The 24,817-nt window shown below is 36.3% G+C and overlaps 4 protein-coding genes, 1 non-coding gene and 2 pseudogenes across 7 annotated transcripts; 4 read left to right on the top strand and 3 right to left on the bottom strand.

The window, feature by feature from the left end:
* Positions 1–725: 725 nt before the first annotated feature.
* On the top strand, positions 726–4,859 carry LOC143594593 (ATPase GET3A-like). 2 transcript variants are annotated; one of them, XM_077073858.1, is made up of 7 exons: positions 726–1,018; positions 2,462–2,586; positions 2,790–2,940; positions 3,302–3,412; positions 3,660–3,798; positions 3,941–4,056; positions 4,534–4,859. In XM_077073858.1, exons 1-7 carry the CDS (start codon positions 767–769, stop codon positions 4,714–4,716), a joined length of 1,077 nt encoding a protein of 358 aa, XP_076929973.1. In that variant the 5' UTR covers positions 726–766; the 3' UTR covers positions 4,717–4,859. The 2 variants fall into 2 exon arrangements, with proteins under 2 accessions (XP_076929973.1, XP_076929975.1); XM_077073860.1 differs by lacking the exon at positions 726–1,018 and adding an exon at positions 1,304–1,320 and having other exon boundaries at positions 4,534–4,844.
* A 543-nt stretch (positions 4,860–5,402) lies between these two features.
* On the top strand, positions 5,403–5,483 carry TRNAL-AAG (transfer RNA leucine (anticodon AAG)). The gene has a single exon. It is a non-coding gene; the product is annotated as a tRNA-Leu (tRNA).
* Positions 5,484–5,928: 445 nt separating this feature from the next.
* Positions 5,929–9,996, bottom strand: LOC143594588 (phospholipase D gamma 1-like; annotated as a pseudogene).
* Positions 9,997–11,458: 1,462 nt separating this feature from the next.
* Positions 11,459–14,809, bottom strand: LOC143594587 (subtilisin-like protease SBT4.14; annotated as a pseudogene). Its single transcript, XR_013146362.1, has 11 exons — positions 14,570–14,809; positions 14,400–14,491; positions 14,171–14,268; positions 13,953–14,093; positions 13,768–13,873; positions 13,162–13,675; positions 12,946–13,043; positions 12,637–12,859; positions 12,428–12,536; positions 12,104–12,317; positions 11,459–12,021 (listed from the first exon to the last, which is right to left on the bottom strand). The product of XR_013146362.1 is annotated as a subtilisin-like protease SBT4.14 (transcript).
* A 1,604-nt stretch (positions 14,810–16,413) lies between these two features.
* LOC143594586 (CRS2-associated factor 1, mitochondrial-like) lies at positions 16,414–19,018 on the top strand. The gene is made up of 5 exons (XM_077073854.1): positions 16,414–17,042; positions 17,763–17,890; positions 18,048–18,273; positions 18,366–18,493; positions 18,572–19,018. Exons 1-5 carry the CDS (start codon positions 16,523–16,525, stop codon positions 18,767–18,769), a joined length of 1,200 nt encoding a protein of 399 aa, XP_076929969.1. The 5' UTR covers positions 16,414–16,522; the 3' UTR covers positions 18,770–19,018.
* A 369-nt stretch (positions 19,019–19,387) lies between these two features.
* LOC143594585 (uncharacterized) lies at positions 19,388–20,795 on the top strand. The gene is made up of 3 exons (XM_077073853.1): positions 19,388–19,702; positions 19,937–20,278; positions 20,352–20,795. Exons 1-3 carry the CDS (start codon positions 19,388–19,390, stop codon positions 20,793–20,795), a joined length of 1,101 nt encoding a protein of 366 aa, XP_076929968.1.
* Positions 20,796–20,882: 87 nt separating this feature from the next.
* LOC143594592 (UTP:RNA uridylyltransferase 1-like) lies at positions 20,883–23,727 on the bottom strand. Its single transcript, XM_077073857.1, has 6 exons — positions 22,747–23,727; positions 22,064–22,432; positions 21,767–21,990; positions 21,626–21,689; positions 21,352–21,548; positions 20,883–21,256 (listed from the first exon to the last, which is right to left on the bottom strand). Exons 1-6 carry the CDS (start codon positions 23,701–23,703, stop codon positions 21,046–21,048), a joined length of 2,022 nt encoding a protein of 673 aa, XP_076929972.1. The 5' UTR covers positions 23,704–23,727; the 3' UTR covers positions 20,883–21,045.
* Positions 23,728–24,817: the final 1,090 nt, after the last annotated feature.

Below are 24,817 nucleotides of genomic sequence, written 5' to 3'. Positions count from 1 at the left end.
TATCTATCTATCTATCTATCTATAAACGAAGACATAAAAATCATACGTGTCGCGATGTGGTCGCTCCCCCCTTTTTATTGAGTCACCAGATTTGCTTGATTTTTAAATGGAGGCTTCTCATTCACTTGGCCCGAATTCATGGGTATGAGTCTTACCAAACCCAGATATTCCTTAAACGGGTTATAACATCTTATTAAATTAAAAATTATTCTCACCAAATTATTTATGTAAAAATCCTATAAAATAGGATATATAAAAATTAATATCTTATTTATTTAAAAAAAATATATATTATTTAAATTAAAAAACCAATTTAATAGTAAAAAAAATAAACAGGTCTTGAATCTCATCAAACCGTAAGTATATTATAACTTTCATAAATATTATTTATAACTAAAAAACCAATATCATAGTAAAAAAAATAAACGGGTCTTGGGTCTCATCAAAATCATATAGCTTTTAAACCGGGTTATAACATCTTATTTATTTATGAAACAATTTATTATCAAACCATAAATATATTATTAACTTTCAAAATATATAAATTAAATCAATAAATAAATATTAAAACAAAAAATATAAAACAACCCTTAATTTGTACTCAAAACACCCCCTTCTCAGGTGATTGCAGATCTCATCTACCTACTTATCCCCAAACTACATAACACTAATCACATCGTCAAAATCATCGAAAACCCAGTCACCAAACATCCCAATAATATCACACACCATATTTAGGGGCTTGCTTGTTTCTGCAACACCATCAATGGCTGATATACCAGAAGGAACTGTTCAGAATGTACTGGAACAAGATACTCTCAAGTGGGTTTTCGTTGGCGGCAAAGGGGGTGTTGGTAAAACCACTTGCAGCTCCATTCTCTCAATCCTCTTGGCTTCTGTTAGATCTTCTGTTCTCATCATCTCTACTGATCCAGCTCATAATCTCAGTGATGCCTTTCAGCAAAGGTTCACCAAATCTCCTACCCTTGTCAATGGCTTCACCAATCTGTATGCAATGGTTAGTTAGTTGTTTCATACCTAATTTCTTGTTTATTCATCTGGGTTGGTTCAATTCAAACATGGGTGTTGTTGAATTTTGGTTATTGATCAAAAAGCTTCATTCTTGATGGATGGGTTATAGTTAATTTTATGTTTTTTGATAGTTATAGTAGGTGGGAATTAGGGTTTTTTTCAATTTTTCCTAAATATGAGTGTAATATGACCTTTTGAATATTCTTGTTCGTTAAAGATTCCATCTTTGGTTAGTTATTGACAAGTACTTGCTAATTGATATCATGTTTCACCAATTTGTATGCAATGGTTAGTTGTTTCATACCTAATATCTTGTTTATTCAACTGGATTGGTTAAATTTAAGTATGGGTATTGTTGAATTGTGGTTATTGACCAAAAAGCTTCATTCTTGATGGATGATTTATAGTTAATATTATGTTTCTTGATAGTTGAAGTAGTTGGGAATTAGGGTTTATCTCAATTTTCCCTAAATAAGAGTTTAATATGGCTTTTGAATGTTCTTGTTCATTAAAGATGGAATCTTTGGTTATTGACAAGTCTTTGCTAATTGATTTTATGTTTCAACAATCCGTATGCAATGGTTAGTTTGTTGTTTCATGCCTAATCTTTTGTTTATTCAACTGGGTTGGTTAAATTTAAGTATGGGTATTGTTGAATTGTGGTTATTGACTAAAAAGCTTCATTTTTGATGGATGATTTATAGTTAATATCATGTTTCTTGATAGTGGGCTTCATATGAAGTAGGTCGGAATTGGGGTTTATCACAATTTTCCTTAAATAAGAGTTCAATATGGCTTTTGAATATTCTTATTCACCAAAGATTCTATCTTTGCTAATTGGGGTTGCTCGGCGCAGCTTGTTGCACGTTTATTATTTTGTAATATTTTGTGTTTAGCTATGAAAATAGCAATGAACCTCTATTATTTCATGTTAACATGTTTTACCAATTTGTATGCAATGGCTAGTCTATTTTCTTATTTATTCAACTAGGTAGGTAAAATTCAAGCGTGTGTGCTATTGAATTGTGGTTGTTGATCACAAAGTTTTCATTTTTGATGGCTAATTTTATGTTTCTTGATTTATAGTTGGGACTTGGGGTTTATCTCATATGGCTTTTGAATATTCTTGTTCACAAAAAATGTCATTTTTTGGTTATTGACGAGTTCTAGCTGATATCATGATTCTTGATTCAATTTGTAAATTAACTAAGTTTTAAACTACTTTTGCATTATTTTGTTTTCTCACTATTCGTTAAAAGCTACTGTGTTTGTGTCTGAATTCTCTAATTTCACAATTTGGTTGTTTTTTAATCGGTTAAATGTAGAATGAGGTTTGACTGTTTGAGTATTACTCAATGTTAAAACCTCTAAATAATGGTTATTTCAAAAAAGAAACACTTGTGGACCAAAAGCCAATTCCGTTTTGCAGGAGGTGGACCCGACAGTGAAGAATGAAGATACGGGAAGTTCAGATGGAATGGATGGTTTCTTATCAGATTTAGCAAATTCAATTCCTGGAATCGATGAGGCTATGAGTTTTGCCGAGATGCTAAAGTGAGTTTTTTTTATTCACATATTAGCAAATTGTTCATAAAGACAGAATAAAGTAATCTTTACCAAAATCACTTTTATCGTTGTTTTTAATATGACGAGGAGATTAGGTAACCTAGTTTTGAAATTCAGCTAGTAACGTATATCTTTGAATTATTATTTGGTTTTGAGATTAATTTATGTATTTTTTATATATTTGGCTTCAGGTTGGTGCAGACCATGGACTATTCAGTGATAGTTTTTGATACTGCTCCCACCGGCCATACACTTCGGTTGCTACAATTTCCTTCAACATTAGAAAAAGGTCTTGACAAAATGATGAGCTTAAAGAGTAAATTCGGTGGCTTGATCGGTCAGGTATTTTTTTTTGAACTCTAGTTCATTAGAAATAAAAAGTAATTGCATTTTTATTTTACACAACTTAACAAATTTTATTGGATCCCATTTGTATGGCATGATAAAAAAAATGTGATTTGGAGTCCCATTTATATGATTCAGGAAGAAACCAAGATCTGATTGTGGGTCCCGTCTAGGTACTAGATACGGGGTCCACAAGTTAAAGAATGAATTATAACCTCATAACTTCCTTCATATTCAAGGCCTTAGCTTCTTCTGTTTTCGGATAAAGTAAATGGGACCCACGAAATAGGCCTAGTTTTGGGGTCAACACCCCTTCACATTTGTGGTTTATCAATGAATGGGTGTAATATAATAACAGATGACTCGTATGTTTGGGATTGGAGAAGAGTTTGGCGAGGATGCAATTCTTGGAAAGCTGGAGGGCATGAAAGACGTTATTGAACAAGTCAACAAGCAGTTCAAAGATCCGGTATGCATTTATTGGTGAAATGTCTAAAGTACCCCTTGTCAAAGTGATTAAACGCTGCATTAAATTTTCTAATGTTTGGCTAACCTACTTATTATTTAGTGGTCAAACAATCAATTTTAACACCATCAATGTATTGAGTAAAATTAGTAATAGATTTTTTTTATATCTATTAATTGAAAAAAATAGAATTTGACAAACACTTGAGTGCTTAACACCATCAAAAGTTAAAATTTTTACCCTAATGCAGGATTTGACAACTTTTGTGTGCGTGTGCATTCCCGAATTTCTCTCGTTATATGAGACAGAGAGACTGGTGCAAGAACTCGCTAAGTTTGAGATTGATACGCATAATATCATCATCAATCAAGTACTTTTTGATGAAGAAGGTACACTTTCTCATTGTTTTAGTGGTGGGAAATTTATTATTCATTAAGCTCATTTGTCTTTTCATGGGTCCTATAAACATGACCCACAAAATGAAATATGAACTATGTTCATATATTAAGCCCGCTTCGGTTTCTATTCCAGGAGTTGAATCGAAGTTACTCAAAGCTCGAATGAAAATGCAACAAAAGTATCTGGATCAGTTCTACATGTTGTATGATGATTTCAATATTACAAAGTTGCCATTGCTGCCACAAGAGGTAAACGGATCTTTTCTGGTTATCGGTTCGGGTTTCTTGATTAATGAGTAATAATAGTACCATTTTTAAGATTTGACTTTTGAGAGTCAATACAATTTGCAGTCTTTTTAAGTCTCGAAAAGAGTTATATAAGAACCGTCTTACTCATGGTTTGAGAAATGGCTATTTTATAATGTCAAGTTGAAAGTAAAAATATATAAATCCATGTTGATTTTAAATTTTCAGAAGTATGAGGTTTGACTTTCAAAGTTGGACTTCTTTATGCTTTATGCAGAGAGTTAAAAAAACATTTAAAAAAAAAGATTGTGTACCAAAGATGGGATTTTTATTTATTGTTATAGAAGTTGACTAGTCTACGCTTGAATTCAATCAAGATTTTTTCTGTAATTAATTCAAACGTATGTTATAATTGTTCTTGTTCTTATAAGAACAGCTTTGAACAAGAGTCACAAATTAACGAACGGATTTTTTTGACAGGTTTGTGGAGTTGAAGCATTAAAAGCATTTTCAGAACATTTCTTGAAACCGTATCAGCCTTTGCTTACTCGAGGAACAATACAAGAGCTAGAAGTACGAGTTTCAAGGCTCCAAGAACAACTTAAAGAAGCCGAATCTGAACTAGAAAGGGCAAGAAAAGGGAAACAACCTATTAGCAATTAAAAAAAATATTTTATGAGAATCAAGAATTATTAAGTTTTTATACATCTATATGCTTAATCTTGTATAATTCTGGTTTATTGTTAGATCTATTTTGATGCCATTGTTTTTGTAACGGATTAGATTATATGGTCATTGAAGTTTTTAGCACAATGGAAGTTGTCACTACAGTCAAATGCAAACTGATCGTTTATCATTTACGTTTAATTTGTGTTGTCATGATAGCCTTTGACCCAATGGCGCGGGTAAATTTTTCTCAACAAAGTGGTGAGGCTTCGAACTCCATTCGTATTTTGGTGGATTTAAGGTGGTGTAGGATTAGAGTGTGTGTAAAATAAAGATGAAGTTATATAAAATCCGGCCAGTAACAAATCAATTATTGCCTTGGTTCACTTTCAAAAAGTTTTTTAGTTTATTTTAACCTTTATCATAGTTTTATTCTTGAAGACGTTTGAGTCTCGTTCGTGGTAAAATGTTGTGTGCAAGCTAGAGAGTTTATCATAGTGGTCCTTTGGGTGGTATCTTTCTTTTGGAATTAGTGTGGCCCGGGCCACTAACTATGTTTGTGATAGCAGGCTTGGGTGACCTTTTGCCAATGAATGTATTTGGGTGGCTGGGCATTGTTAATCGTTCAAAGATTGAGATGAATCATGTTTATCAGATTCAATGGGTTACAGAGTGACAACAAAGTTGAGATGGCCGAGTTGGTCTAAGGCGCCAGATTAAGGTTCTGGTCCGAAAGGGCGTGGGTTCAAATCCCACTCTCAACAATTTAACTTTTTAATCTTTCATTTTTTTCTTAAAACAATTCTATGGAAAGTTAATGACTTTACACAAACATGTGCTACCTTTTATATATATTTTTGCTGTTCTTGGGATCCTTAATGAGTTAATTTGAGAAAAAAGTTGTCGTCTTACTTAGATAAATGTTACATCATCATCACACGTGACACAAAAGGCAAGATAAATCCTGTGCCTTATGATGTTTTGTCATTACAGATCGGATAACGGATGTAGCGTGACAGATTTCAAGGGGTGTAGGGAATCATTTGAATATAAAGAATCAAGTCAATGGTACATATATGAAAGACAAAACTACCTATTTGCAACAACAATCACTACTATATATATAAAAAGTATAACTATAAACAGTATCAAAAGTCAGAAATCCTAAGAACTCTAATTACAAAAAGTTAAATTGCGCCTAAAAATTCATCAAATAGTCAGATTCTCTTGAATCCCAAGGAACGACCCGACAATTTGACCGCCTACATCCGGAAAAAGTTGAAATCCCTTCAGAGATTTAACTTTGCCCTTTTGATCCACTTCAACAGGGTACCTCATTAAATGCCCCCTCATTTCTGTTACCTCTATCAGCCGCAAATTGCCTCCAGTTTGCTTCAGACAATGCTCTTACATATCTTACACATTCAATTGATTCGGGCTGTGTAAACAGATCATCAACCAGCCCGAGATGCTCGGCCCAGAGAGACATTCTGTATCCATATACCTAAGGAAAAAAGCATAGAAATTAAATAACTAAAGAAAAAGAGAAAAATGTGTGAATTCTTTTTTTAAAAAAAACTTACTTGCCCACGTGGGTATGCGAGTTTTGTTGCCCAAGTATGTTGAGGCTGGTAGGCCCCTATTGCAATCTCCGTGTCGCGGGTTCCCTCCTTAGATCTTTGATTAATGTTTGCAGATCCGATAATTACATACTCATCATCAACTATCATTCCTTTGGAATGAACATAGATCATGAATCGCCGGTTCTTTTGAGCAAGTCCCTAAAATATAAATATTAACTATCAATGCAGATAAAAAAGTTCAACAGTGACGCGTAATCATAAAGATAAGTGAGGCCTACCTGGGATGTATTTCCTAAACTAGGGCTCGGGTCACCCGCATTATCATGTGGACCAACGGCTTCACGGTTCCCAAGACAAAAGAAATTCAAATAATCATGTAACGAAAATGCTCCCTCGAGCCCAAGTTCAACCAAGGACTTGTGGATGACCTCATACATCATCTGCATTGTCTTGTTCTGCAAAGTTAAAACATGTTTATTCACTTTAAAGTTCAAGAAACACAAAACAAAACTTTAAAAACATATATTGCATATAAGAAAATGTTGTTGAATAAACTCGCAACAAGATGTATGAAATATTGAATCTGAAATGTAACCTGCCAAAATAAAATGCGTTGCGTAGCAGAGGCTGTAGGGACGCCCTCGGGCCACATAGGAATGACAACATATACAGCAAACCTTTGATTTGCTCTAATTTTACTAGCAATTTTAAGGGCAATTTCCATCGGAATCAAGTTGTTGGCACCTAACAAACATAATCAAATATGAAAAAGTTTGAATAATAAAATTTGAAGTGGAGTACTATATGTTAAAGAAAATGTTCTGTAATCCTTACCCAGTTCTTTATATGAACTCCAGTGAAAGGATGATCCAATAAAGTATTGGTTTTCGATATAAATGAAATGTTGGGCGGAACGAATAGCCTTCACATATGCTGAATGTATGCTCATATCAATCATCACATTTTTTACACAAACCAAATTCTGTAGATTATAAGTTTTTCGATTACAAAATCTGTTCACTAACAAAGACAATATTCACATGTTAATATCTCGAACCTTGGTTGTAGCTTCCCTCGGATCCTTTGGAAAGCCTTTAACAGAGTTTGAATCAATTGAACGGAAAATCTGCATCAGGTAAAGAAGAAGAAATCAATTGACAAAATGCCAACTACATTGTTATCAATTTATTTACCTGTACATGCCACCCTTCGGGATCTTGGTCATAATGGTAAGGTTGATCATTTACACCCAAAATGTCTGGCACTCTTTCTATTTTGAGCAACGCGTCGTCATATGAAGTTTTTAGTTTTTTCAAACCATGAGGTTTTGACGCCTTTAACCATCGTTCCTCAAAGTTGGTCATGACATCATATGCAGCTGGTCCATCAATTTTACTATGCATGTCATGCCATGGTTCTCTTGGACAACCTACTAGATTACCCTGTTAAAAGTAATAATTGCGTGGGTCACGTTAGTCGAGTTAAAAATGTGATTTTTATAATGTATTGTCGATCTTTATGGCAGTCTTCTAACAAGAATAATTACACTAAGGGATCGAATTCATTACTGTGAAAGTAGGATTATGGAAGTCATCTGCGTTCACCGTGTTTAGAGTCCTAAACAAGGGATGATGCGGAGAGTCATATCTGCCATCACATAGATCCAATCCACCAACAAAAGCTAAAATTCTTCTTTTACCGTATCCAGCTTCGGTATCAACAATCACAGTTTTCTGGTGGTGTGTATATATAGTTCCAATTTCCTATAACAAGTTTAAAAAGTGAAAAGTAGCAGAAAAAAATTACAATTTTATGAAGTTGTCAAAAGGTATAACCTTTCACATTTGTACAATTCTTGCATACCTGCTTCTTGATCCAACTGTGTCGTTTTCCAGCCACACGAGGAACAAGCAGCACTTGTACTGACGAGTGCTTAAAGAAATGTCGAGTTTCTTCATCATGGGTAGCCATGAGTCCATCCTGAACATATTATGATCAATGTTAAATTACCTAACTATCCATGGCAAAAAAAAGAAACAAAAAAACTTACTATTTTGTAGCCCAAAATGTTCCTTGAAGTAGGATCATCCCAAACAAGAAGCAAAACTCTAACACCCTCTTGTGATTTCAATTTCAAAAGATCTCCAAGGGTAATTTCGGGAGTATTAGCCGCCCCACGCACTAATTTTACCTTGTGCCACACAGACCAACCCGTTATATATATAAGATGTCGAGCCTTACTTATTGCCTCAAATATATCATTCCAACAAGACCCGTGGACATAATGCTTGTCTTGATCAAGCTTAAAATCCGGTAAAGACCCGTTGTGCACATGTCCATCTTGATATAAAGTCACCCTACCACCTTGCCTTAACGGGAAATAAGTCCCCGGCACCCCGATATATTGTGGGCCCGCTCCAACCCCGTTATGATATAAACTCAGTTTATCGATTGAAAAGTATTGAATTGTGAGTCTTAAACTCGCTCCATTTTTAGACGGTCTTCCGTTTGTGTTGATTAACGGGAACAACCCTTCGATTCTAGATCCCGAATATAATTGTTCAACAGGAATTGCTACAACTCCTATAAGTTGAGATCCCACAACATCACTATCTTTAACAAGAAAATGAACTTCAGCAGCATGATGTGCAACGGGCACACTAAAATACTGCTTCCAAACCGGATTTTCATTGTTACTAATTACATAAGTTCTTCCAATCACCGCGGTTGTTACAGCAATAGACACGTATGGATCGCTGGTTATTCTAGTTTTCTTTCCAGGTAATCTATTGAACACACCCCCCATTGTTTTGTGAAACATGTCCATATTTGGAAGGTTTTTCGCTTCAAGAATCCATATATCTAAATTCCCATGTAAAAGTAGAACCTTTAACACCTTTTTAGAAGGCGTTAACGAGACCGTTTGATATTGTAATTGATTGTTCTGTTGATCGACAAACGAAGGCGCGTGTCCAAAATTAGGATTTTGAGTTAAATCAAGAGAACCAGTACTTTGAGAAACGGAGCCAAAGGTAAAAAGAGAATTATTATCACTAGGACGAAGCCCGTCAGGTTCATATTTTGCGCTTGCACTTTGAAACATTGGGACAGCAGGCGGAGCAGATGGTACATTCTCCGCGGTAATAGATAAATTAGCAAACTGATTATTATTATTATTATTATTATTATTATTATTATTATTATTATTATTATTATCTATATGAGGGTACAAGGGTGTGGAGCTAGTTGATGAATAACTAGTGGCATTGGTCCCACTAGCACCATAGGTAGTCGATTGAATATCCGGAGAAGCAGAGATGCCTTGAGGTGGGGGAGGGTACCCATTATATCCTCCAGGGTATTGGAATGGAGGCGGGAGACCGGGAAATGGATGTGGAGGAGGGTAAGGGTGGGCGGAAGGTGGCGGAGATTGTGCTGGTGATTGAAATATAAATGGTGGTGGATATGGATATGGAGATGGAGATGAATATTGAGGTGGGTAGTTTGAAGGAGATTGGTATGGAGATGCATGTGGATAATGCATAGGAGGTGGTGGATAATTAGGATGGTATCCATAGCCAGAAGGGTATGGATGATTATTGTATTGAGATTGTTGCTGGTTGTAATTATGATCCATTGTATAATATATATAGGGTGGGTGTTATTTCATGTTCATCTTGGCATGCATTTCATCAAACATGACCTTCAAATCTATATCTATAATTCAATAAAGAAGAAATAATATATACCTTCAAATTGGGATCAAGATATTGGATCATACACCAATCCAAATTATATGATGAAATTGTGGGTTGAACCTGAGATTCAACAAGGTTGAATTCTTCTTGACAAATTATACAAGATAGATATTATTATTATGATGTTTGGATTAACTTAGAACTTGTTTCTCATGAGATGGTATGTTACCTTTAGATCATGCATAATCATGCATGCCTTTTTCTTTCTAATCTATCTATGCATATTAGTATAAAACAATATTGCTCAATTAGGTCTATAAATTTTTCTAAAAAAAGGTTGTAAATCATTTATAAAATATTTGAAAAACACATACATCCCTATAATTTATACCATAAATGTTGAAAATCAATCAATTAATAATAATAATAAACTAGTATTAATAAGACTCAAATCTATTACGTGTGCAGCGACAAGAGAACATGGCAAAAAAATGACGTCGAATATGTTTACAACAAAGTGTTCGTGTTCATGTTAAAACGCTGTTAAAAATAAGCAAATCACAACGAAAAAAAATGTAGAGAACAAAAAAAATATACGACTCTCCACAATGCGAAGGAAATATACCAAACACAAATTTACACCCATGGAGGTCCAAAATACCAACAAATATTCACCTCTCTTGCAACTTGATCAGTCAGATGGTTTGAGCATGCGACGAAGAGACACTGGTTAGATAATTAATATCTAAGATCTATCTAGTGAGTCAATATGAACTCTTCATTGGTTAAATCCGAGAAGCGATTGAGTCCTAGCGTGTAGGTAGAATTGCCGGCGGAGTTGTGCGTTTCTATGCGCCTCAGAGTTTCCAAAAAAATCTGAAACCTCTTGTCCTTCTCTGCAGGGGTGCTGTAGACTTTTTCATGTTTAATCATCCACGCCTCGAACATATCCTTGAGTTCATCAGCGGTGAGCCCACCCGAAGAACTAAAAGCTGCAACTAGTTAACACAGAAAAACGACACTTAACACAATGTTTGTTTAACAGACAGACAGATCAATATAAATATATAGCAGCAATAAACAAGATAATTAGGAATTGATTTTCTAAACACTTGATATATACTAATATACCAGATGACCGAATAGAATATAGGTTTCCGAATAATCTTGTGGGACAATTGTCCAGCTGCTTCTTGATCATGTTGAGGAATCGAAGAGGTGCCATTGGGAGTGAATGCAGATTAGAAGGGTTTATGGGAGGTTTTTAACAATAATAACAATAATAATAATCAACCTTTTACTATATATTTTCTTGTTAATATACTAAAATAAAAATTGAAATATAAGAGTCATACAGGTACAGATAGTGTTCAATTATTATTCAAACAATCCATTACAAATAATAAGAAAAAACATTGATAAATTAGCATCAAACTTTGTTCACTATGTAATCAATATTTACTCTGAACTCTCATATTGTGGATTGACAATAACAATTGGACTCCTTACAACATTGCAACTACTTCTCCATATCAGTGATCCCGAAACCACAAGTTTCGTGCTACTGATAGAGTTTACACTCACCGTAACTTTGAAGCTTCTCTTCTGTAAGGTATACGAGAACGAAAGTGTCGTCGGTTCCACTGTTATGTTCACTCCTTTTGGTGCTCTAATGATGGCATTGTAGGTAGATTTATCATGGCCTACATTAGTCACAGTTCTTCTGAAAGTTCCTGTAGTTATTGCTTTCTTGTTCTTTAAGGTAAGTTGCATGGTAGGGTAGTTAATGGAATCATCACTGACAAGTGGTGGAAGCAATGAAGCACAATCAATCTTTGATTTGGAACCGATCAAAGTTGCGATAGCTGATCTGTCGTATCCTTCATGGCATAGAAACTGTGCATATGACATGCTGTCCATATCATAGATCAACCCTGGACTCACGGCTCGTCTAGGATTCAGTTGACCGACACCATAAGACAACTCGGCGTTTTGGTCAACCCTCGAGCTCATAGGTGTTGCTATTAACATGTAAACCATGTCAATGAAAAATAAAAAAACATGAAAATGTTACTGTCTTTATGTTTTTAAGGTCTTAATTACCTGAAGTCAAAATGGCCGATTTGATCGCTGCAGGGGACCAATTTGGATGGAAAGATTTAACATAGGCAGCCACTCCTGCAACATGTGGACAAGCCATAGATGTTCCAGACATTATAGTAAACTTTGAGTACTGTGTATTGCCTTTTAGCCCGGTGAGTGTTTGTAGAGGTGTGTATGATGCCAAGATGTCGATTCCTGGTGCTGCAATATCTGGCTGTTTAATGGGACAAATGAATTGGTAAGTATTCATTAGGAGTTAAAACAAACTGCATAAGTAATTAAATGTGGTTTTGACTTTCGAGTATTGTGTTGTGTTTTGCGAACCTTTAGTACATGTTTTGTTCCTGGATTTGGACCCCTTGATGAAAACGTAGCAATAGAAGGAGCCGCAATTTTTACTTGTTCAGACTTGTATATAACTGCAGACGGTGATCTGCATTTTGTAAGATTTGACCCGTTTGAGATAAAGCACAACCAAAATGACCCATTCGATATGCATATATGGTTCAAAGTCTAAATGATACTTTATTTACCTAGTGGAATGTATATATTTACTGATGGTATCACCAACAGTCGAAAACCATGGTTGCAGGAGCCATGAAAATCTGAGCAGTATCAAGAAACACTTCACTTTCGATGATGGTTCCAACTCCCCCGAGCCCTTTGATAACCGAGTCAGAACCTCAAGTCCCTAGCTTACACTGAACTAGCTTCCCCTTCACTTTACTCGGGTCCAACGTGTTTTCCAGGCAAAACCTGTGACAGATATATAGCAGTAAATATAATATGATTCCGGTTTTAATTTACCTGTGTCCGTGTACTTGATGTTTGAGAAATAATACCCTGCGCTCTCCTGGCTTTCGGAGTTTATGGCCACGTCATGTCCACTGGTGATCGGGTACAGCTTTTGCTCCGGGTCGAAACCATTTATCCCAATTCCCTGCATACACCACATGTGTTGAGAATCTCATCGAACCATAAAATCTTGTTAGATGTTGAAATAGTTTGGACAAAAAGTGTTTCGGGTCAACTCAGCCCATATTAAAAATTGAACTTACCATTACAGTCTTCCCGTTACCCAATACAACTTTGCTCTGGAACCCTCGGTCAATGCCACTGGCAGCCACGGTCAAAATCCACGGTGCGTGGTTCACAACGCTGCCTAAACTAGGCCCATCATTCCCAGCAGAAGCCACAGTGAGAATGCCTTTATTCATAGCGTGACACGACGCGACAGACATAGTATCACTGGTGTACGTGCCGGTGACACCGCCTATTGAGATTGATATAATATCAACTCCATCATGAATGGCTGCTTCAAACCCGGCTAACAAGTCCATGTCTGAGCAACCCGAGCTAGCCCAACAGACCTTGTACATTGCCACCCTAGCTGATGGCACAGCCCCACGGGCTGTGCCTTTGGCTAAACCGAATAACTCTGCATTACGTATTGGTCTTCCAGCTGCAGTCGATGAGGTGTGGGTCCCGTGCCCGTCAACATCCACGGGTGATAAGATGTCGTTAGGATCGGGATTCTTGTCTAGCTTGAAGTATTTGGCACCTATAAGCTTGCTTTGAAAACATTCACATGAAGAAAGTCTTATAATCTAAACATCCCCTTATATGATCAATATTATTATGTGATATAAATATTAATAGCATACTTGTTGCATCCAGAGAAGTTAGCAAAATGATGACAAGATCCGTTCCATTTTGCAGGTGGCGGGCCAAACCCATCATCGTTAAAGCTTTCAGATTGCGGGGTTATTCCTAGTACGTTAAAACCGAAACTTTTTAAAACCACCATCATGGAACGAAAGTTGATATATTATATTGAAATATTGTGAACCTGTATCCATAACACCGATAATAATATCGCTTTCAAGCTTCCTTCTTCTTGCTGTTTGTGGAAATCCTATGAAATCCCATGATCTTGTTGTATGTAGTTTGCGGTACTGGTTTAGAATAACAGATTGCACATCATCCATACCTTCACAAACATTACACCAACCAAATCATATTAACAAACTGTTAAACGCACACCATGTAAAGGCCTGAAACACGTACTAGATAACTCTTTTGCTTCAGATTCTGTGAGCTTTGCTGCAAACGCGTTAAAGCTTTTTGTATAACTATAGACATGAGACTTCTTTGCATCTAGCTCACTATATGCCAGCACACATATGTTAGCACGTAAGAGGTGGCAAAACGGGTAGGCAGTAAAATATAAATATGACATGTATGATATGATTACAAAATAATGTTACTTTTTTATTCGTTTGTACGGTTGTACTACCTTCCTTTCAATGCCGATAGGATGCTGATGTGTGTGCTTGCCTTGGATTCATCGTTAACCGATTGACTGCTCAAGAAGACAATGTAATAGTCCTGCAGGAAACAACTATATATATAGATTTTATACAATTTGTAAAGCAGTAAGAAAAATGCATACATGTTTAAAATGACCTGTGTTTCTTCTTTATCTTGTAACATGTGACATGTTGTGATGAAACAAAGTAGAAAACAATAAACCAGAAGTAAGTATCTTTCCATCCTTGGATTTGGATGGTTCATGCTAGTTGTAGTGAATTATAAATAGTGAGTTAATTCTTAGTTGAATAGTTGTTTCCATTAGAAAACCTTAAAGACAAATTTTGTTCCTTTGTTGTGTTAGAAAAGAAAGTACCTAAGCCTAAGGCCCTATGTCTTTAGGTCATTTAACAAGTTCAGCTTGTCCCGTTAACTTGATAAAATGTCGTTGCGGGTCCCGTTTGAACTTGTTGATCAATATTTTTAAAATGTCTAGTAGATCCTATTGTCATTTTGATGTTTTGGAGAAGAAATTAATTAAGATGTTCACCAAAGATTCGATTTGTTTAATTATATCGTCTAATGTTTTCATCGTGTTGGCCGTTTTTGCTTGAGGGTTTTCGTTAATAAGCGGACAGAAAGACGGAGATCAACAAGAAGCTTGAAGATCAAAGTTGTGAAGGCCCATGGTGTATAGAAGAATGAGTGGCTTGTAAACCAGGATCCCAGTTATACTTGTATTCCAATGCAAGAATGGTGAAATGATATATCACAGTGGGATCCATTGTTGACTAAATTGTCTTCTCTTTAATAATCCAATTGATATTGGTAAAATTAACCATATCTCATCTCATACAATATATACACATATATAAGTTATTATATGATTCTCAAGGTTCTATACTTAATATTCACGAATCTAAACTGAGAACTGACGAGACCAAACCAAAATTAACTGAAAACCGTATTACTAACTACCGATTAACCGAAAATCAAATTAACTCAACGTCGGTTATTGGATTTGTTTTTGTGCTCTTGGTTAATCAAAATTAACCGAACCAAAGCATTCATATCTTCATATATTTATAGCCTTATACCTCTATTTCATGTTTTATACTTCCATATTTCATGTATTTACACATACTTCCTACAATATTTATAAGAAAAAAATTTACCTCAAGTTTGGTACTAGTATTAACCGAACCTAACCGTATAAGTGACGAACTAATCAAATAAACCGAACTGCTTAATAGAAAATTGATTGGTTAATAAACTAAATTCACCGGTGTATTCAGTTTCAATTGAGGTTAATAACCAAACCACGCACACCCCTTAATAAACAAAAAATTATTAATTGATATTAAGCAATTTTGTCATTTTTTTTCTCCTAATAAACCCCATCCTTAATTTCCAAATACCATGTTCATCTTCATCATAGGAGAAAAAGGCCAAAATTGATTTAGTGACAAGAGTTAACGGGGTTAGTGAGCTCGTGGTTAATTGCAAGTGAAAACAAAACTATTGGATGGAAGCCGTAAATTTAAAACCATTGGTCTATAACCACAGATTTGTTAAACCACAAGGATAAAAACTGCACTTCTCTAACACAAAAATAGGGGTCCAAAACGAGTCAAGCCTAAGCTTAGCTCGGTCTCGACTTGTTTATTATTTATTAGTTAATTTATATATATATTTTTTTCAATTTTAATACTACGTACAAAATAGTATATATCACTTAGTTATTTTTTATAACTTTATAAATATTAATTCATAATTATTAAATATATGTAGAAAAAATTACATAAATGACAGGCTTGTGAACTGGTTCGAGCTTGATAAGTAAAACTTATGTTCAGACTCGTTTATTAAACGAGCTTACTTTTAGGCTCAAGTTTGAGCTTGAGCTTGATTAAGCTCGGCTTAATCAAGCTTTTTCACAAGTGAATCTCAAATAGTTCACGAGCAGCTCGACTCGTTTACGCCCAACACGAAAAGTTCATAAAATGGGCTCAAAAGCTTTGTTAACCAACCCATCCTCCTCCATGTGTTTGGTCCTCAAATAATAAGAGAACACCACTGGGTTTAGTTTTGACCCGAACCCGTAAAGAAATGATGTTCGTCGTCCTCCGTCGTACCGGCCGGCGGTCCTTCACCACCACCACCACCTCAAACCTTTACACCAAGTATTCATTCACTCCACCTCCATCACTTCATCAAAAACAACATATTATTAACCCACAAACACAAAACAACAATAAGAAGAAGAAAAGCAAGCCTCTTTACCGTCCTCCATCTTCTCTCGACCGGTCCGGCAAAGAACCCATCAACTCCTCCAACCTCCCATTCGACTTCCGGTTCAGCTACACCGAGAGCAGCCCTGCGGTGCGCCCCATTGGTCTCCGTGAGCCAAAGTACTCGCCTTTTGGCCCCGAGAGGATTGACCGTGCCTGGACGGGCGTATGCGCCCCTGCGGTCCACCCGATAGCGGGTAAGGAAGAGAGTGGGAGGCTGGAAGGGAAGAGGAAGATGATGAGGGACAGAATTCAAGGACAGGAGTTGACCAATGCTGAGAGGATTGCATTGGTTGAGACCTGTGGGAAGCATAAAACCAAGAGACAGATCAATTTGGGTAGTAACTATTGATATAAATTGATCAACTTTTGAACTTATGTTAGGTTCTTATGATTTAGACAAGAAATCTAAGATGGTTTGGTTCGGTTCGGTTATTAGCCTAAACTGCCTAAACTGAAACCGAATACGTCGGTTAATCTAGTTTATTAACCAATTGGTTTTCAGTTAATTGGTATGGTTTATTCGGTTAGTTTGTCGGTTTTTAGTTCGGTTTGGTTAGTTTCAGTTAATAACTAAAACCAAACTTGGGCTAAAGTTTTTGTTAACCAAAATATAATTGGTTCAGTTCAGTTTTGTTAACCGAGGGTACAAAAAGAAAAAGGTAACCGATCTTTGGTTAGTTTCGGTTTCGTTAGTTTTCAGTTCGGTTATTGCTCACCCCTATGTTTTAGGTTTAGTTTATCGGATTGGAAGTTGTATTGTTTTGAATGTGATAATTGGTGTGTTGAGGACAAAGTGATGGTTAAAGTTGCATGGCATGGTACAATTCTAAATTTTTAACATTTTATGCTTGCATGATTGAGTGATAGTTATTAGTTTATGCATTTAAATAAAGTTACTAATGCATATCTGTCTGCTTGATTCTGGTTTATGTGACTAATTTAAGAGATAGAAGCTCACTAGTGACTAGATTATCAACTTTTGTTTGATATAAGTTGTGCGGGTAGAATATTTTCCCTAACTGTTATCTTGATGGTGATGTGTGTTGACTTTGTAGGAAGGGATGGATTAACACACAACATGTTGAATGACATTCATAATAACTGGAAGCATGCGGAAGCCGTTAGGATTAAATGTATGGGTGTACCAACTGTTGATATGAAAAACGTGTGCGCGCAGTTGGAGGTAAGCTCGTTTTTTTAAACTGTTGGATGTGAATGCATTGCTTGATTATGTTATTATTGTTTCCACCAAAGATCACATCTTGCAGATGGCTTAAAGCACTTTTTTTTTTCATTCCAAATTTCCAACTCCATTTTGAATTGTATGTAGTATGTTCCAGGATAAAGCATTCGGTAAGATCATACATAGACATGGCGGTTCACTCATATTATATAGAGGCAGAAATTACCACCCTAAGAAGAGGCCCGTCATCCCGTTAATGTTATGGAAGCCCCAAGAGCCAATATATCCAAAGCTGATAAAAACTACTATTGAAGGTCTAAGCATTGAGGAAACAAAAGAAATGAGGAAGAAAGGATTAGCTGTTCCTGCCCTCACAAAACTCGGTAATTCTTCTCTAAGTATTTTGTTGGGTCTTTAAATGTATTAGTAATTAAACATAAGTTACATTTTCTTTTAATGCAATGTGTTAATGCAGCAAAAAACGGTTATTATGGTGGTCTTGTTCCTATGATCCGAGATGCCTTTCTGGTGGAGGAACTGGTGCGGATCGACTGTAAGGGTTTGGAAAGAAAAGATTACAAGAAGCTTGGCGCAAAATTGAGGGTTAGTGTTATAACTAATGCCTTTTGATTTTTGGCTTTTTAATAATTTTTTATACTTGTGCATATGTGTAAAATGTAGGATTTGGTTCCATGCATTCTAGTAACATTTGAGAAAGAACAAATAGTTATATGGAGGGGTAAGGACTACAAGCCTAAAGACGGTGGATGCTTTCTCATGGACCGTGAATTTTTTGACAAAAGCGAGACCGACCCAGAGCTTGAAAATCAAGATGTCAACCATGGTGAAATTGAGTTTGACTCTGATGACGAAAACTGAGATCTTTTATGTTGCTGCAAATCTTGAATCAAAGTTATCGATGCTTGCAAAGATGGATCATGCAGTCAAGTCAAAACTGAAGCAAAGTGAAGGATCGTGGATTGTTGAAGAAATCCTATGTTGACAGGCCGAAGAACTGTCGGTTTTCTTATAATCGTCCTTTTACAAATATTCGATATAGGTCTATATTGTTAATAATTAAAACCATATACTCATAAAACATTAGGCTTCCTTGGTTAGTTGATTTGTCAAATTTTTGTTTACTAAATTGGTTGATTTAGAATGGGCCAAATGTGTCGGCATTAACACCACCGAGACCAAGTTATCGTGTTAAATAAGTTAACAGATCGACACAGTTTTACAAAAATATTAAAGGTCGACACGATACAACATAGATTGTTAAGGGACGCATGTGTAAATAGCCAATTCATGTACGATATATATATAAGCATGATTAAAGATTACCAATCTTTTATCCAACACCAAAAATCTTCATATCCTCATTTAGAGGAAAGGAAAGAAGTTAAACCTATTATTATTATTATTATTCTCCAAAACAACAAACACCCTTTTGAGGTTTTTCTTGAATTCATTCATTTTAAAGATATGATTCGATCCATGAAAAAAATATGTTCAAGAAGCAGCACCGATCACGAAAACGAGTTGGAGATGGTGTTGGAGGTATCTCTGCCAGAAGAAATATTAATCAAAACCGACACCAACGCTGCCACAAAACGATGGCGACGTATATTCAATCTTGTTAGACCACAGAAAGATCGCGCCGCCAGGTGGATGACCACATTGTCTTCCATCAATGACGGCTCAAAGGACAAACAATTTATGTCTTTCTTGAAGATCGCTGGCTCTTCTTTCATCCCGTTTCAGGTTCAACTTGATCGCGCATTATCATTGCCCGTAAGAGACGGTTCAATTGTAAGCATCATACCTCAAATTTATTATGCTTTTTAGCATACTTCTGAATCTATGTTACAATTGTTTTTCCATATATTGGCTTGACTTTCGAGGTCAAACCAAATTGAAAAATGGTATATAAGTCAACCTCTGGTCAAATTCTAATGACAACAAACTGAACTTAAAAAAGGTAAACTTCCTATATCAAATGCATATATACAGCCATCATAGCATGTAATTGATCAATTTCTGCAGGAAGCATCTACAGCTAAATATATTGTACAACAATACACGGCAGCAACAGGCGGGTTGGCTGCCATGAACACTGTGAACAGCATGTATGTTGTCGGTGAGGTGAACATGGTACAATGTGAAATCCAGGAAAATGATCAAGACAAGACACGTGTCAGAGATGGGTCCGAGTCGGGTGCATACATGCTGTGGCAAAAGAATCCTAATCTATGGTTCATGGAGCTGGTTGTCTCCGGTTGCAGAGTCAGTGCTGGCAGTGATGGCACCGTCACGTGGACCCAGTCTTCTTTGAACCCCTCTCAGTCTTCCAAAGGACCTCCAAGACCACTTCGCCGTTTTTTTCAGGTAAACTTTACTAATGTTCATATCAGTATTATGGTAATGTTGATTGATTATATATGGATTTGGTCAATGGCAGGGCTTAGACCCGGGGTCAACAGTCAACCTATTCCTAAATGCAGTGTGCATAGGAGAAAAGTTGGTCATGAACGAGGATTGTTTCATACTAAGGCTCGACACGAGCCAAGATATCCTAAAAGCACAAAGTAAACCAAACATGGAGACCACACACCACATTATACAAGGATATTTTAGTCAAAGAACAGGTCTTCTAATCCAATTTGAAGACACTAAATTGGTCAAAATCAAGTCAACACGAAAGGGTGGTGATCAATATGTCTATTATGAAATAAGTATCGAATCATCCCTAGAAAATTACAAACACAAAGATGGAGTCAACATCGCACATTACGGGAAAACTGTAACATCAGTTTATAGATACGGGCAAGGAGGTAACACGAAATGGAAAATTGAAGAAACGTGTACACTTAAAGAAGTCGAGTTTAACATATGTAGTTTATAAACGGATTCTTTTTTACCTCCCCCGGATGTAAAAAACGAAGAACAGTTGGTCTAAAGTTACTTGCTTTTACAAATGTAAACGAAAACATTATAGCAGAAACAAATTAAATACGTAAATATGAATACTCAGATCAAATCCATAGCTACAAAAGCCTAAATAATATGCAAAAACACCAACATGGATTTACAAGTTGTAGTCTAGGATTACTTACTAGCAACTAACACCATTGTACTTGGATAGAGGGAAAAGATTAATTGGGAATATAGGGCTCGAAAAGCTTTACACAAGGATTCGTATCATATTGCAAAACTTCAGCAGCCCGTTCAAATTCTTCTCTCAATACCCGAATGCTACGTTTGTCCACAACCCGGCCCAAATCGTGAGATACCTCAAACGGATCTTCTATGCAAATCAGATGACGGTCATTCCCGATCCTTCTAGTCCAGTCTTTTTCCCGTTTGCTATACACATTTACAAATGTATAAATAATCAACTTTCCATTAACCTAACGGTAATTAGTAAATAATATATGAGATGTTTCAAATTAGCAACCAACCTTATTAAGCATCCCATACGTATAGATATGACATCATTTGTATAATCATGACGATAAGCCCAGTAGTTAAAAAACGCCCAAACCAATTGAGCAATACTTTCACCATTACGGGACCCAAAACCTTGAAGCTTCTCGACTTGGTCAAAGTAAGAGCATTCAACATCGTCCACATTTACTTTATATGTTGTCTCCATTCCCTAATAAAACAATACATTATCCAACATTTTATAAAGATTCATAAATGGGAAAATAGAAAAAAGAAAAGAAAGAAAACCTGAAGACACGGAAGGATAGAAGGCGTTCGCTGCTGCAAGAAATGAATGCACATCAAAACGTACCTGAAATTAAATAAAAACAGTTTTAAGATCATAACAAAAGAGTAAACTATAAAAAGAGACATAAACGGTTAACCCACGCGTAGCTAGATAAGGTCCCTTGATAAGTTTCATTAACCCCTCGGGATTTTGCCCAATGTTTAACAATAAACGCCAGCTGTCGCAGTCTCGGATCTATCTTCGAGTAATCACGAAGAAGTTTTGTATTTATAACAGCAAGCAAATTGTTGACACAGATATCACACGAGATTCCAGTGGCGGGATCCATAAGCTTCACTATGGGAACCCTGGCACGAGTCAACGCCTACAAAATGAAGCGTAAATCAAATCCTGAAATAGAACGAGTAATCTTTTTAGAAACAGAATAGATAACATACCTGAACATTTTCAAGGTTATCCGATTTCAAAATGTCAGCCAGCTTTAACAAGATTTCTGCTTTGTCCACGTCATCATCCCCCATTGCAAGACAAACATCGATGTCACTTTTACGAAACCCGAATGAGTTGGCACAAGATCCGTAAAGAAATAACCGAGCATTGGGCCATTCATTTGTAACATGTTTATTTAATAAAGCCATTAGCTGTTTTTGCTTCTCTTTTTCTTCTTCTGGTGGTATCAAAGACTCATAAATTTCAAGAAAATGATCGTTTAGCATGTTTATATCCCTCCGGCATTCTATATGACTTCTATGGTTTCTCATTCTCTGGTTCAGTAGCCATTGCCCCCTTTTATCTGATCTGTATTCCTGATCATAAATTGTGATTTAAAAATAAAGCTCGAAAGTACTAAAACTCATACACAAACATGCAAAAAGGCTTTTAACTTTTTAAGACAACAAGCATACAGATTCAGTTTAATCATTACAAACTCAGCTTCGGTTTTATCTAGTAAAGTTCAAAGCTTGTTAATAATGTCAGCATGGAAAAGGGAAACAAATCTAAGACCTTAACTAATTATACTAATCTATATCCAATATCTTGATAATAAACTCACAAATAATAAGTAATCATGTGTAACAAAAAGAACATCTTTAAAGTCTTGTAAACATTTATGATTTACCTTATCTCTTGATTTAGGACCCGTCTTTACATCACCCTTGTCATCCGTTCCGTCTTCAAGCAATAAATTCTCAACCTGTTCCTCTAAATCATCCAAATCCCCTGAGTCAGCCCCATTGCTCATCGATCTGTTCTCACTCGGGTCATGTACCACTTCAACATCTCCTCTCGATGGACCCGAATGGCTACCCCCAAATTGCAATCTTTCCCCCGAATTCGCAACATCCCTCTGCATACTATGTTCCGGAATCCTCGTCCTCGAACTGCTAGAAAACCCTGGTGGCGGCATCCGCTTCACGGCTTCAGGTGACATGTAATTGCCAAAAGTCAATGAGCTAAGCTTCATATGTTGCATTAACTCCACATCCGGACCGGGACCGGGACCATTCAATCTAGTATTCCCCATGGCCAATTCTCTTTCCCTCAACAAATGCTGTTCGATACTCGCCAAATCGTAATCCAAGTTTGCTTTTTTCGGCATTATTGGTGCTTGCAAAGACCCGAAAACCAGCTTGTTATGCCGATCTTGCCCCTGCTCCTGCTGCTGCAGCTGCTGGTGTTGGTTGCTGTGAATAAGTCCAGGCTTTGATAGATAATCAAGCACGTTTTGATCGTTGACCTGATGTTGACCGTGGATGTAATTAGCAGCAGTCCAATTAGGGTTTGGATTGATGAGACTGGGGTTAGGGTTTCCCTGATTGAAGTAATTATTATTATGATGCTGCGGAAGAGGAGGATGGGGGAAGAGGGTATGTCGGGAAGAGAATGGTGGTGGCGGGAAAGGTGAGACGGCGGGGTCGTGAGGGAGTGGTGGTTGGGTGGTCGGAGGACGTGGGTGTTGAGGTGGGTTTTTAAGGAGTTGGAGAAGAAACTCGCCGCCGTTTGCTGGTGGTGGTGGTGTGTTGATATTAATAATATTATTATTACTATCAGGTCCTCCTCCACCGCCGCCGGCCATGGTTGGTTTGTGGGTTTGGAGAGAAAAAGATCAGTTGAAATAATAATAATAATAATAAGTGAGTTCCATTGCGTCCTTAACAATAAAGGGTTGTTTGTGTCTTGTTTGGTACTTTTTATCTTTTTTCTTTCTCTTTGCAACTTGACTTGCTTGTGTTTTAAAGGGTGTACAATAATTGTTTACATTCATTTTCTTACCAATTTTCATGCTCTAGACTCTAGATGCAATACAGCTTTGTCATGTTGTCAGTTTGATTCCCGAGTTTATTCGGGTTTTCATTCCACCATGTGTTATATCAAAGAATTATGCTCTTACGACGGCACAATGTCTGCCAAGTGACAGTCGGCGGTGTGGTTTCCCTGTTAGCCTTAATTGTGTGATCAAGTTTGATAAAATGTTGCGGGTCAATTTTGTAATTAGTACAAAGTATAGTTTAAGGTGTTTTATGTAACATTTGTAAGTTAGAGGGTCTTGATGTAAATATTAGGCGGTTATAAAGTTAGTTATATAAGTACTAGGTAGTTATATAACCGCCATGATGATGCCTATAAATAGATGTCGATGTAAGTGTCTTGCAACAACGTTGTTCGTATAATAAAGATCGTTTCTTGTTCGATCAATAAAATTTGTATTTCGGGTTTCATTCCTTGTTATTCTTATTTATGTTATGTTCTTGATTGTTGGTTGAATCGTGATCTCCTGGTATCTGCATTCCCGAGGGAACGTCCAAGCCAAATTCTGAAGCTAACGTGGACCCGGTTAAAACAATATAGTCTGCCCAGAGTGGAGCAATGAGACTCTCCAAATTTAGAGAGAGTAGTGGCCTAAACACAAAAAAAATAAATTCATCATTTAAAAAAAAAAAAATTGTTACCAATTTTCATGCTCTATAGTCTATATACAACTTTGTCATGTGTCTTACTAGTTTTTAAAGTATAAAGGCATGCATATATTTATCTTTCTCTTATCATACATATGTATGTCTTTAAAAGAATGAGAAACAAATAGATTGGGACGGGAAAGATAGAGGGAGATATGAAAGGTGAGACGTAATTGGGGTTTGAAGAACTTTAATAGCCTTTATATATTTGATAGTTTTACATGTTTTTGTTAT

This window comes from Bidens hawaiensis, unplaced genomic scaffold (assembly GCF_021521415.1).
Source record: "Bidens hawaiensis isolate Kalapana, Puna unplaced genomic scaffold, B.hawaiensis_p1.1 tig00043974_1, whole genome shotgun sequence".
Taxonomy (NCBI): Eukaryota; Viridiplantae; Streptophyta; class Magnoliopsida; order Asterales; family Asteraceae; genus Bidens; species Bidens hawaiensis.
The sequence above is the reverse complement of the archived record's forward strand: the minus strand, read 5'-3'. Positions and strand labels throughout refer to the sequence as shown.

Excerpts from the sequence above, each read along its gene's own strand:
- LOC143594593 (XM_077073858.1), top strand. The coding sequence starts at position 767 with ATGGCTGATATACCAGAAGGAACTGTTCAGAATGTACTGGAACAAGAT. Across the intron at positions 2,587-2,789 it reads AGTTTTGCCGAGATGCTAAA|GTTGGTGCAGACCATGGACT; the intron begins GTGAGTTTTTTT and ends ATTTGGCTTCAG. Across the intron at positions 3,413-3,659 it reads ACAAGCAGTTCAAAGATCCG|GATTTGACAACTTTTGTGTG; the intron begins GTATGCATTTAT and ends ACCCTAATGCAG.
- LOC143594586 (XM_077073854.1), top strand. The coding sequence starts at position 16,523 with ATGATGTTCGTCGTCCTCCGTCGTACCGGCCGGCGGTCCTTCACCACC. Across the intron at positions 18,274-18,365 it reads TCCTGCCCTCACAAAACTCG|CAAAAAACGGTTATTATGGT; the intron begins GTAATTCTTCTC and ends GTGTTAATGCAG. Across the intron at positions 18,494-18,571 it reads AGCTTGGCGCAAAATTGAGG|GATTTGGTTCCATGCATTCT; the intron begins GTTAGTGTTATA and ends TGTAAAATGTAG.
- LOC143594585 (XM_077073853.1), top strand. The coding sequence starts at position 19,388 with ATGAAAAAAATATGTTCAAGAAGCAGCACCGATCACGAAAACGAGTTG. Across the intron at positions 19,703-19,936 it reads CCGTAAGAGACGGTTCAATT|GAAGCATCTACAGCTAAATA; the intron begins GTAAGCATCATA and ends CAATTTCTGCAG. Across the intron at positions 20,279-20,351 it reads CACTTCGCCGTTTTTTTCAG|GGCTTAGACCCGGGGTCAAC; the intron begins GTAAACTTTACT and ends GGTCAATGGCAG.
- LOC143594592 (XM_077073857.1), bottom strand. The coding sequence starts at position 23,703 with ATGGCCGGCGGCGGTGGAGGAGGACCTGATAGTAATAATAATATTATT. Across the intron at positions 22,433-22,746 it reads GTCCTAAATCAAGAGATAAG|GAATACAGATCAGATAAAAG; the intron begins GTAAATCATAAA and ends ATTTATGATCAG. Across the intron at positions 21,549-21,625 it reads CTATCCTTCCGTGTCTTCAG|GGAATGGAGACAACATATAA; the intron begins GTTTTCTTTCTT and ends TTGTTTTATTAG.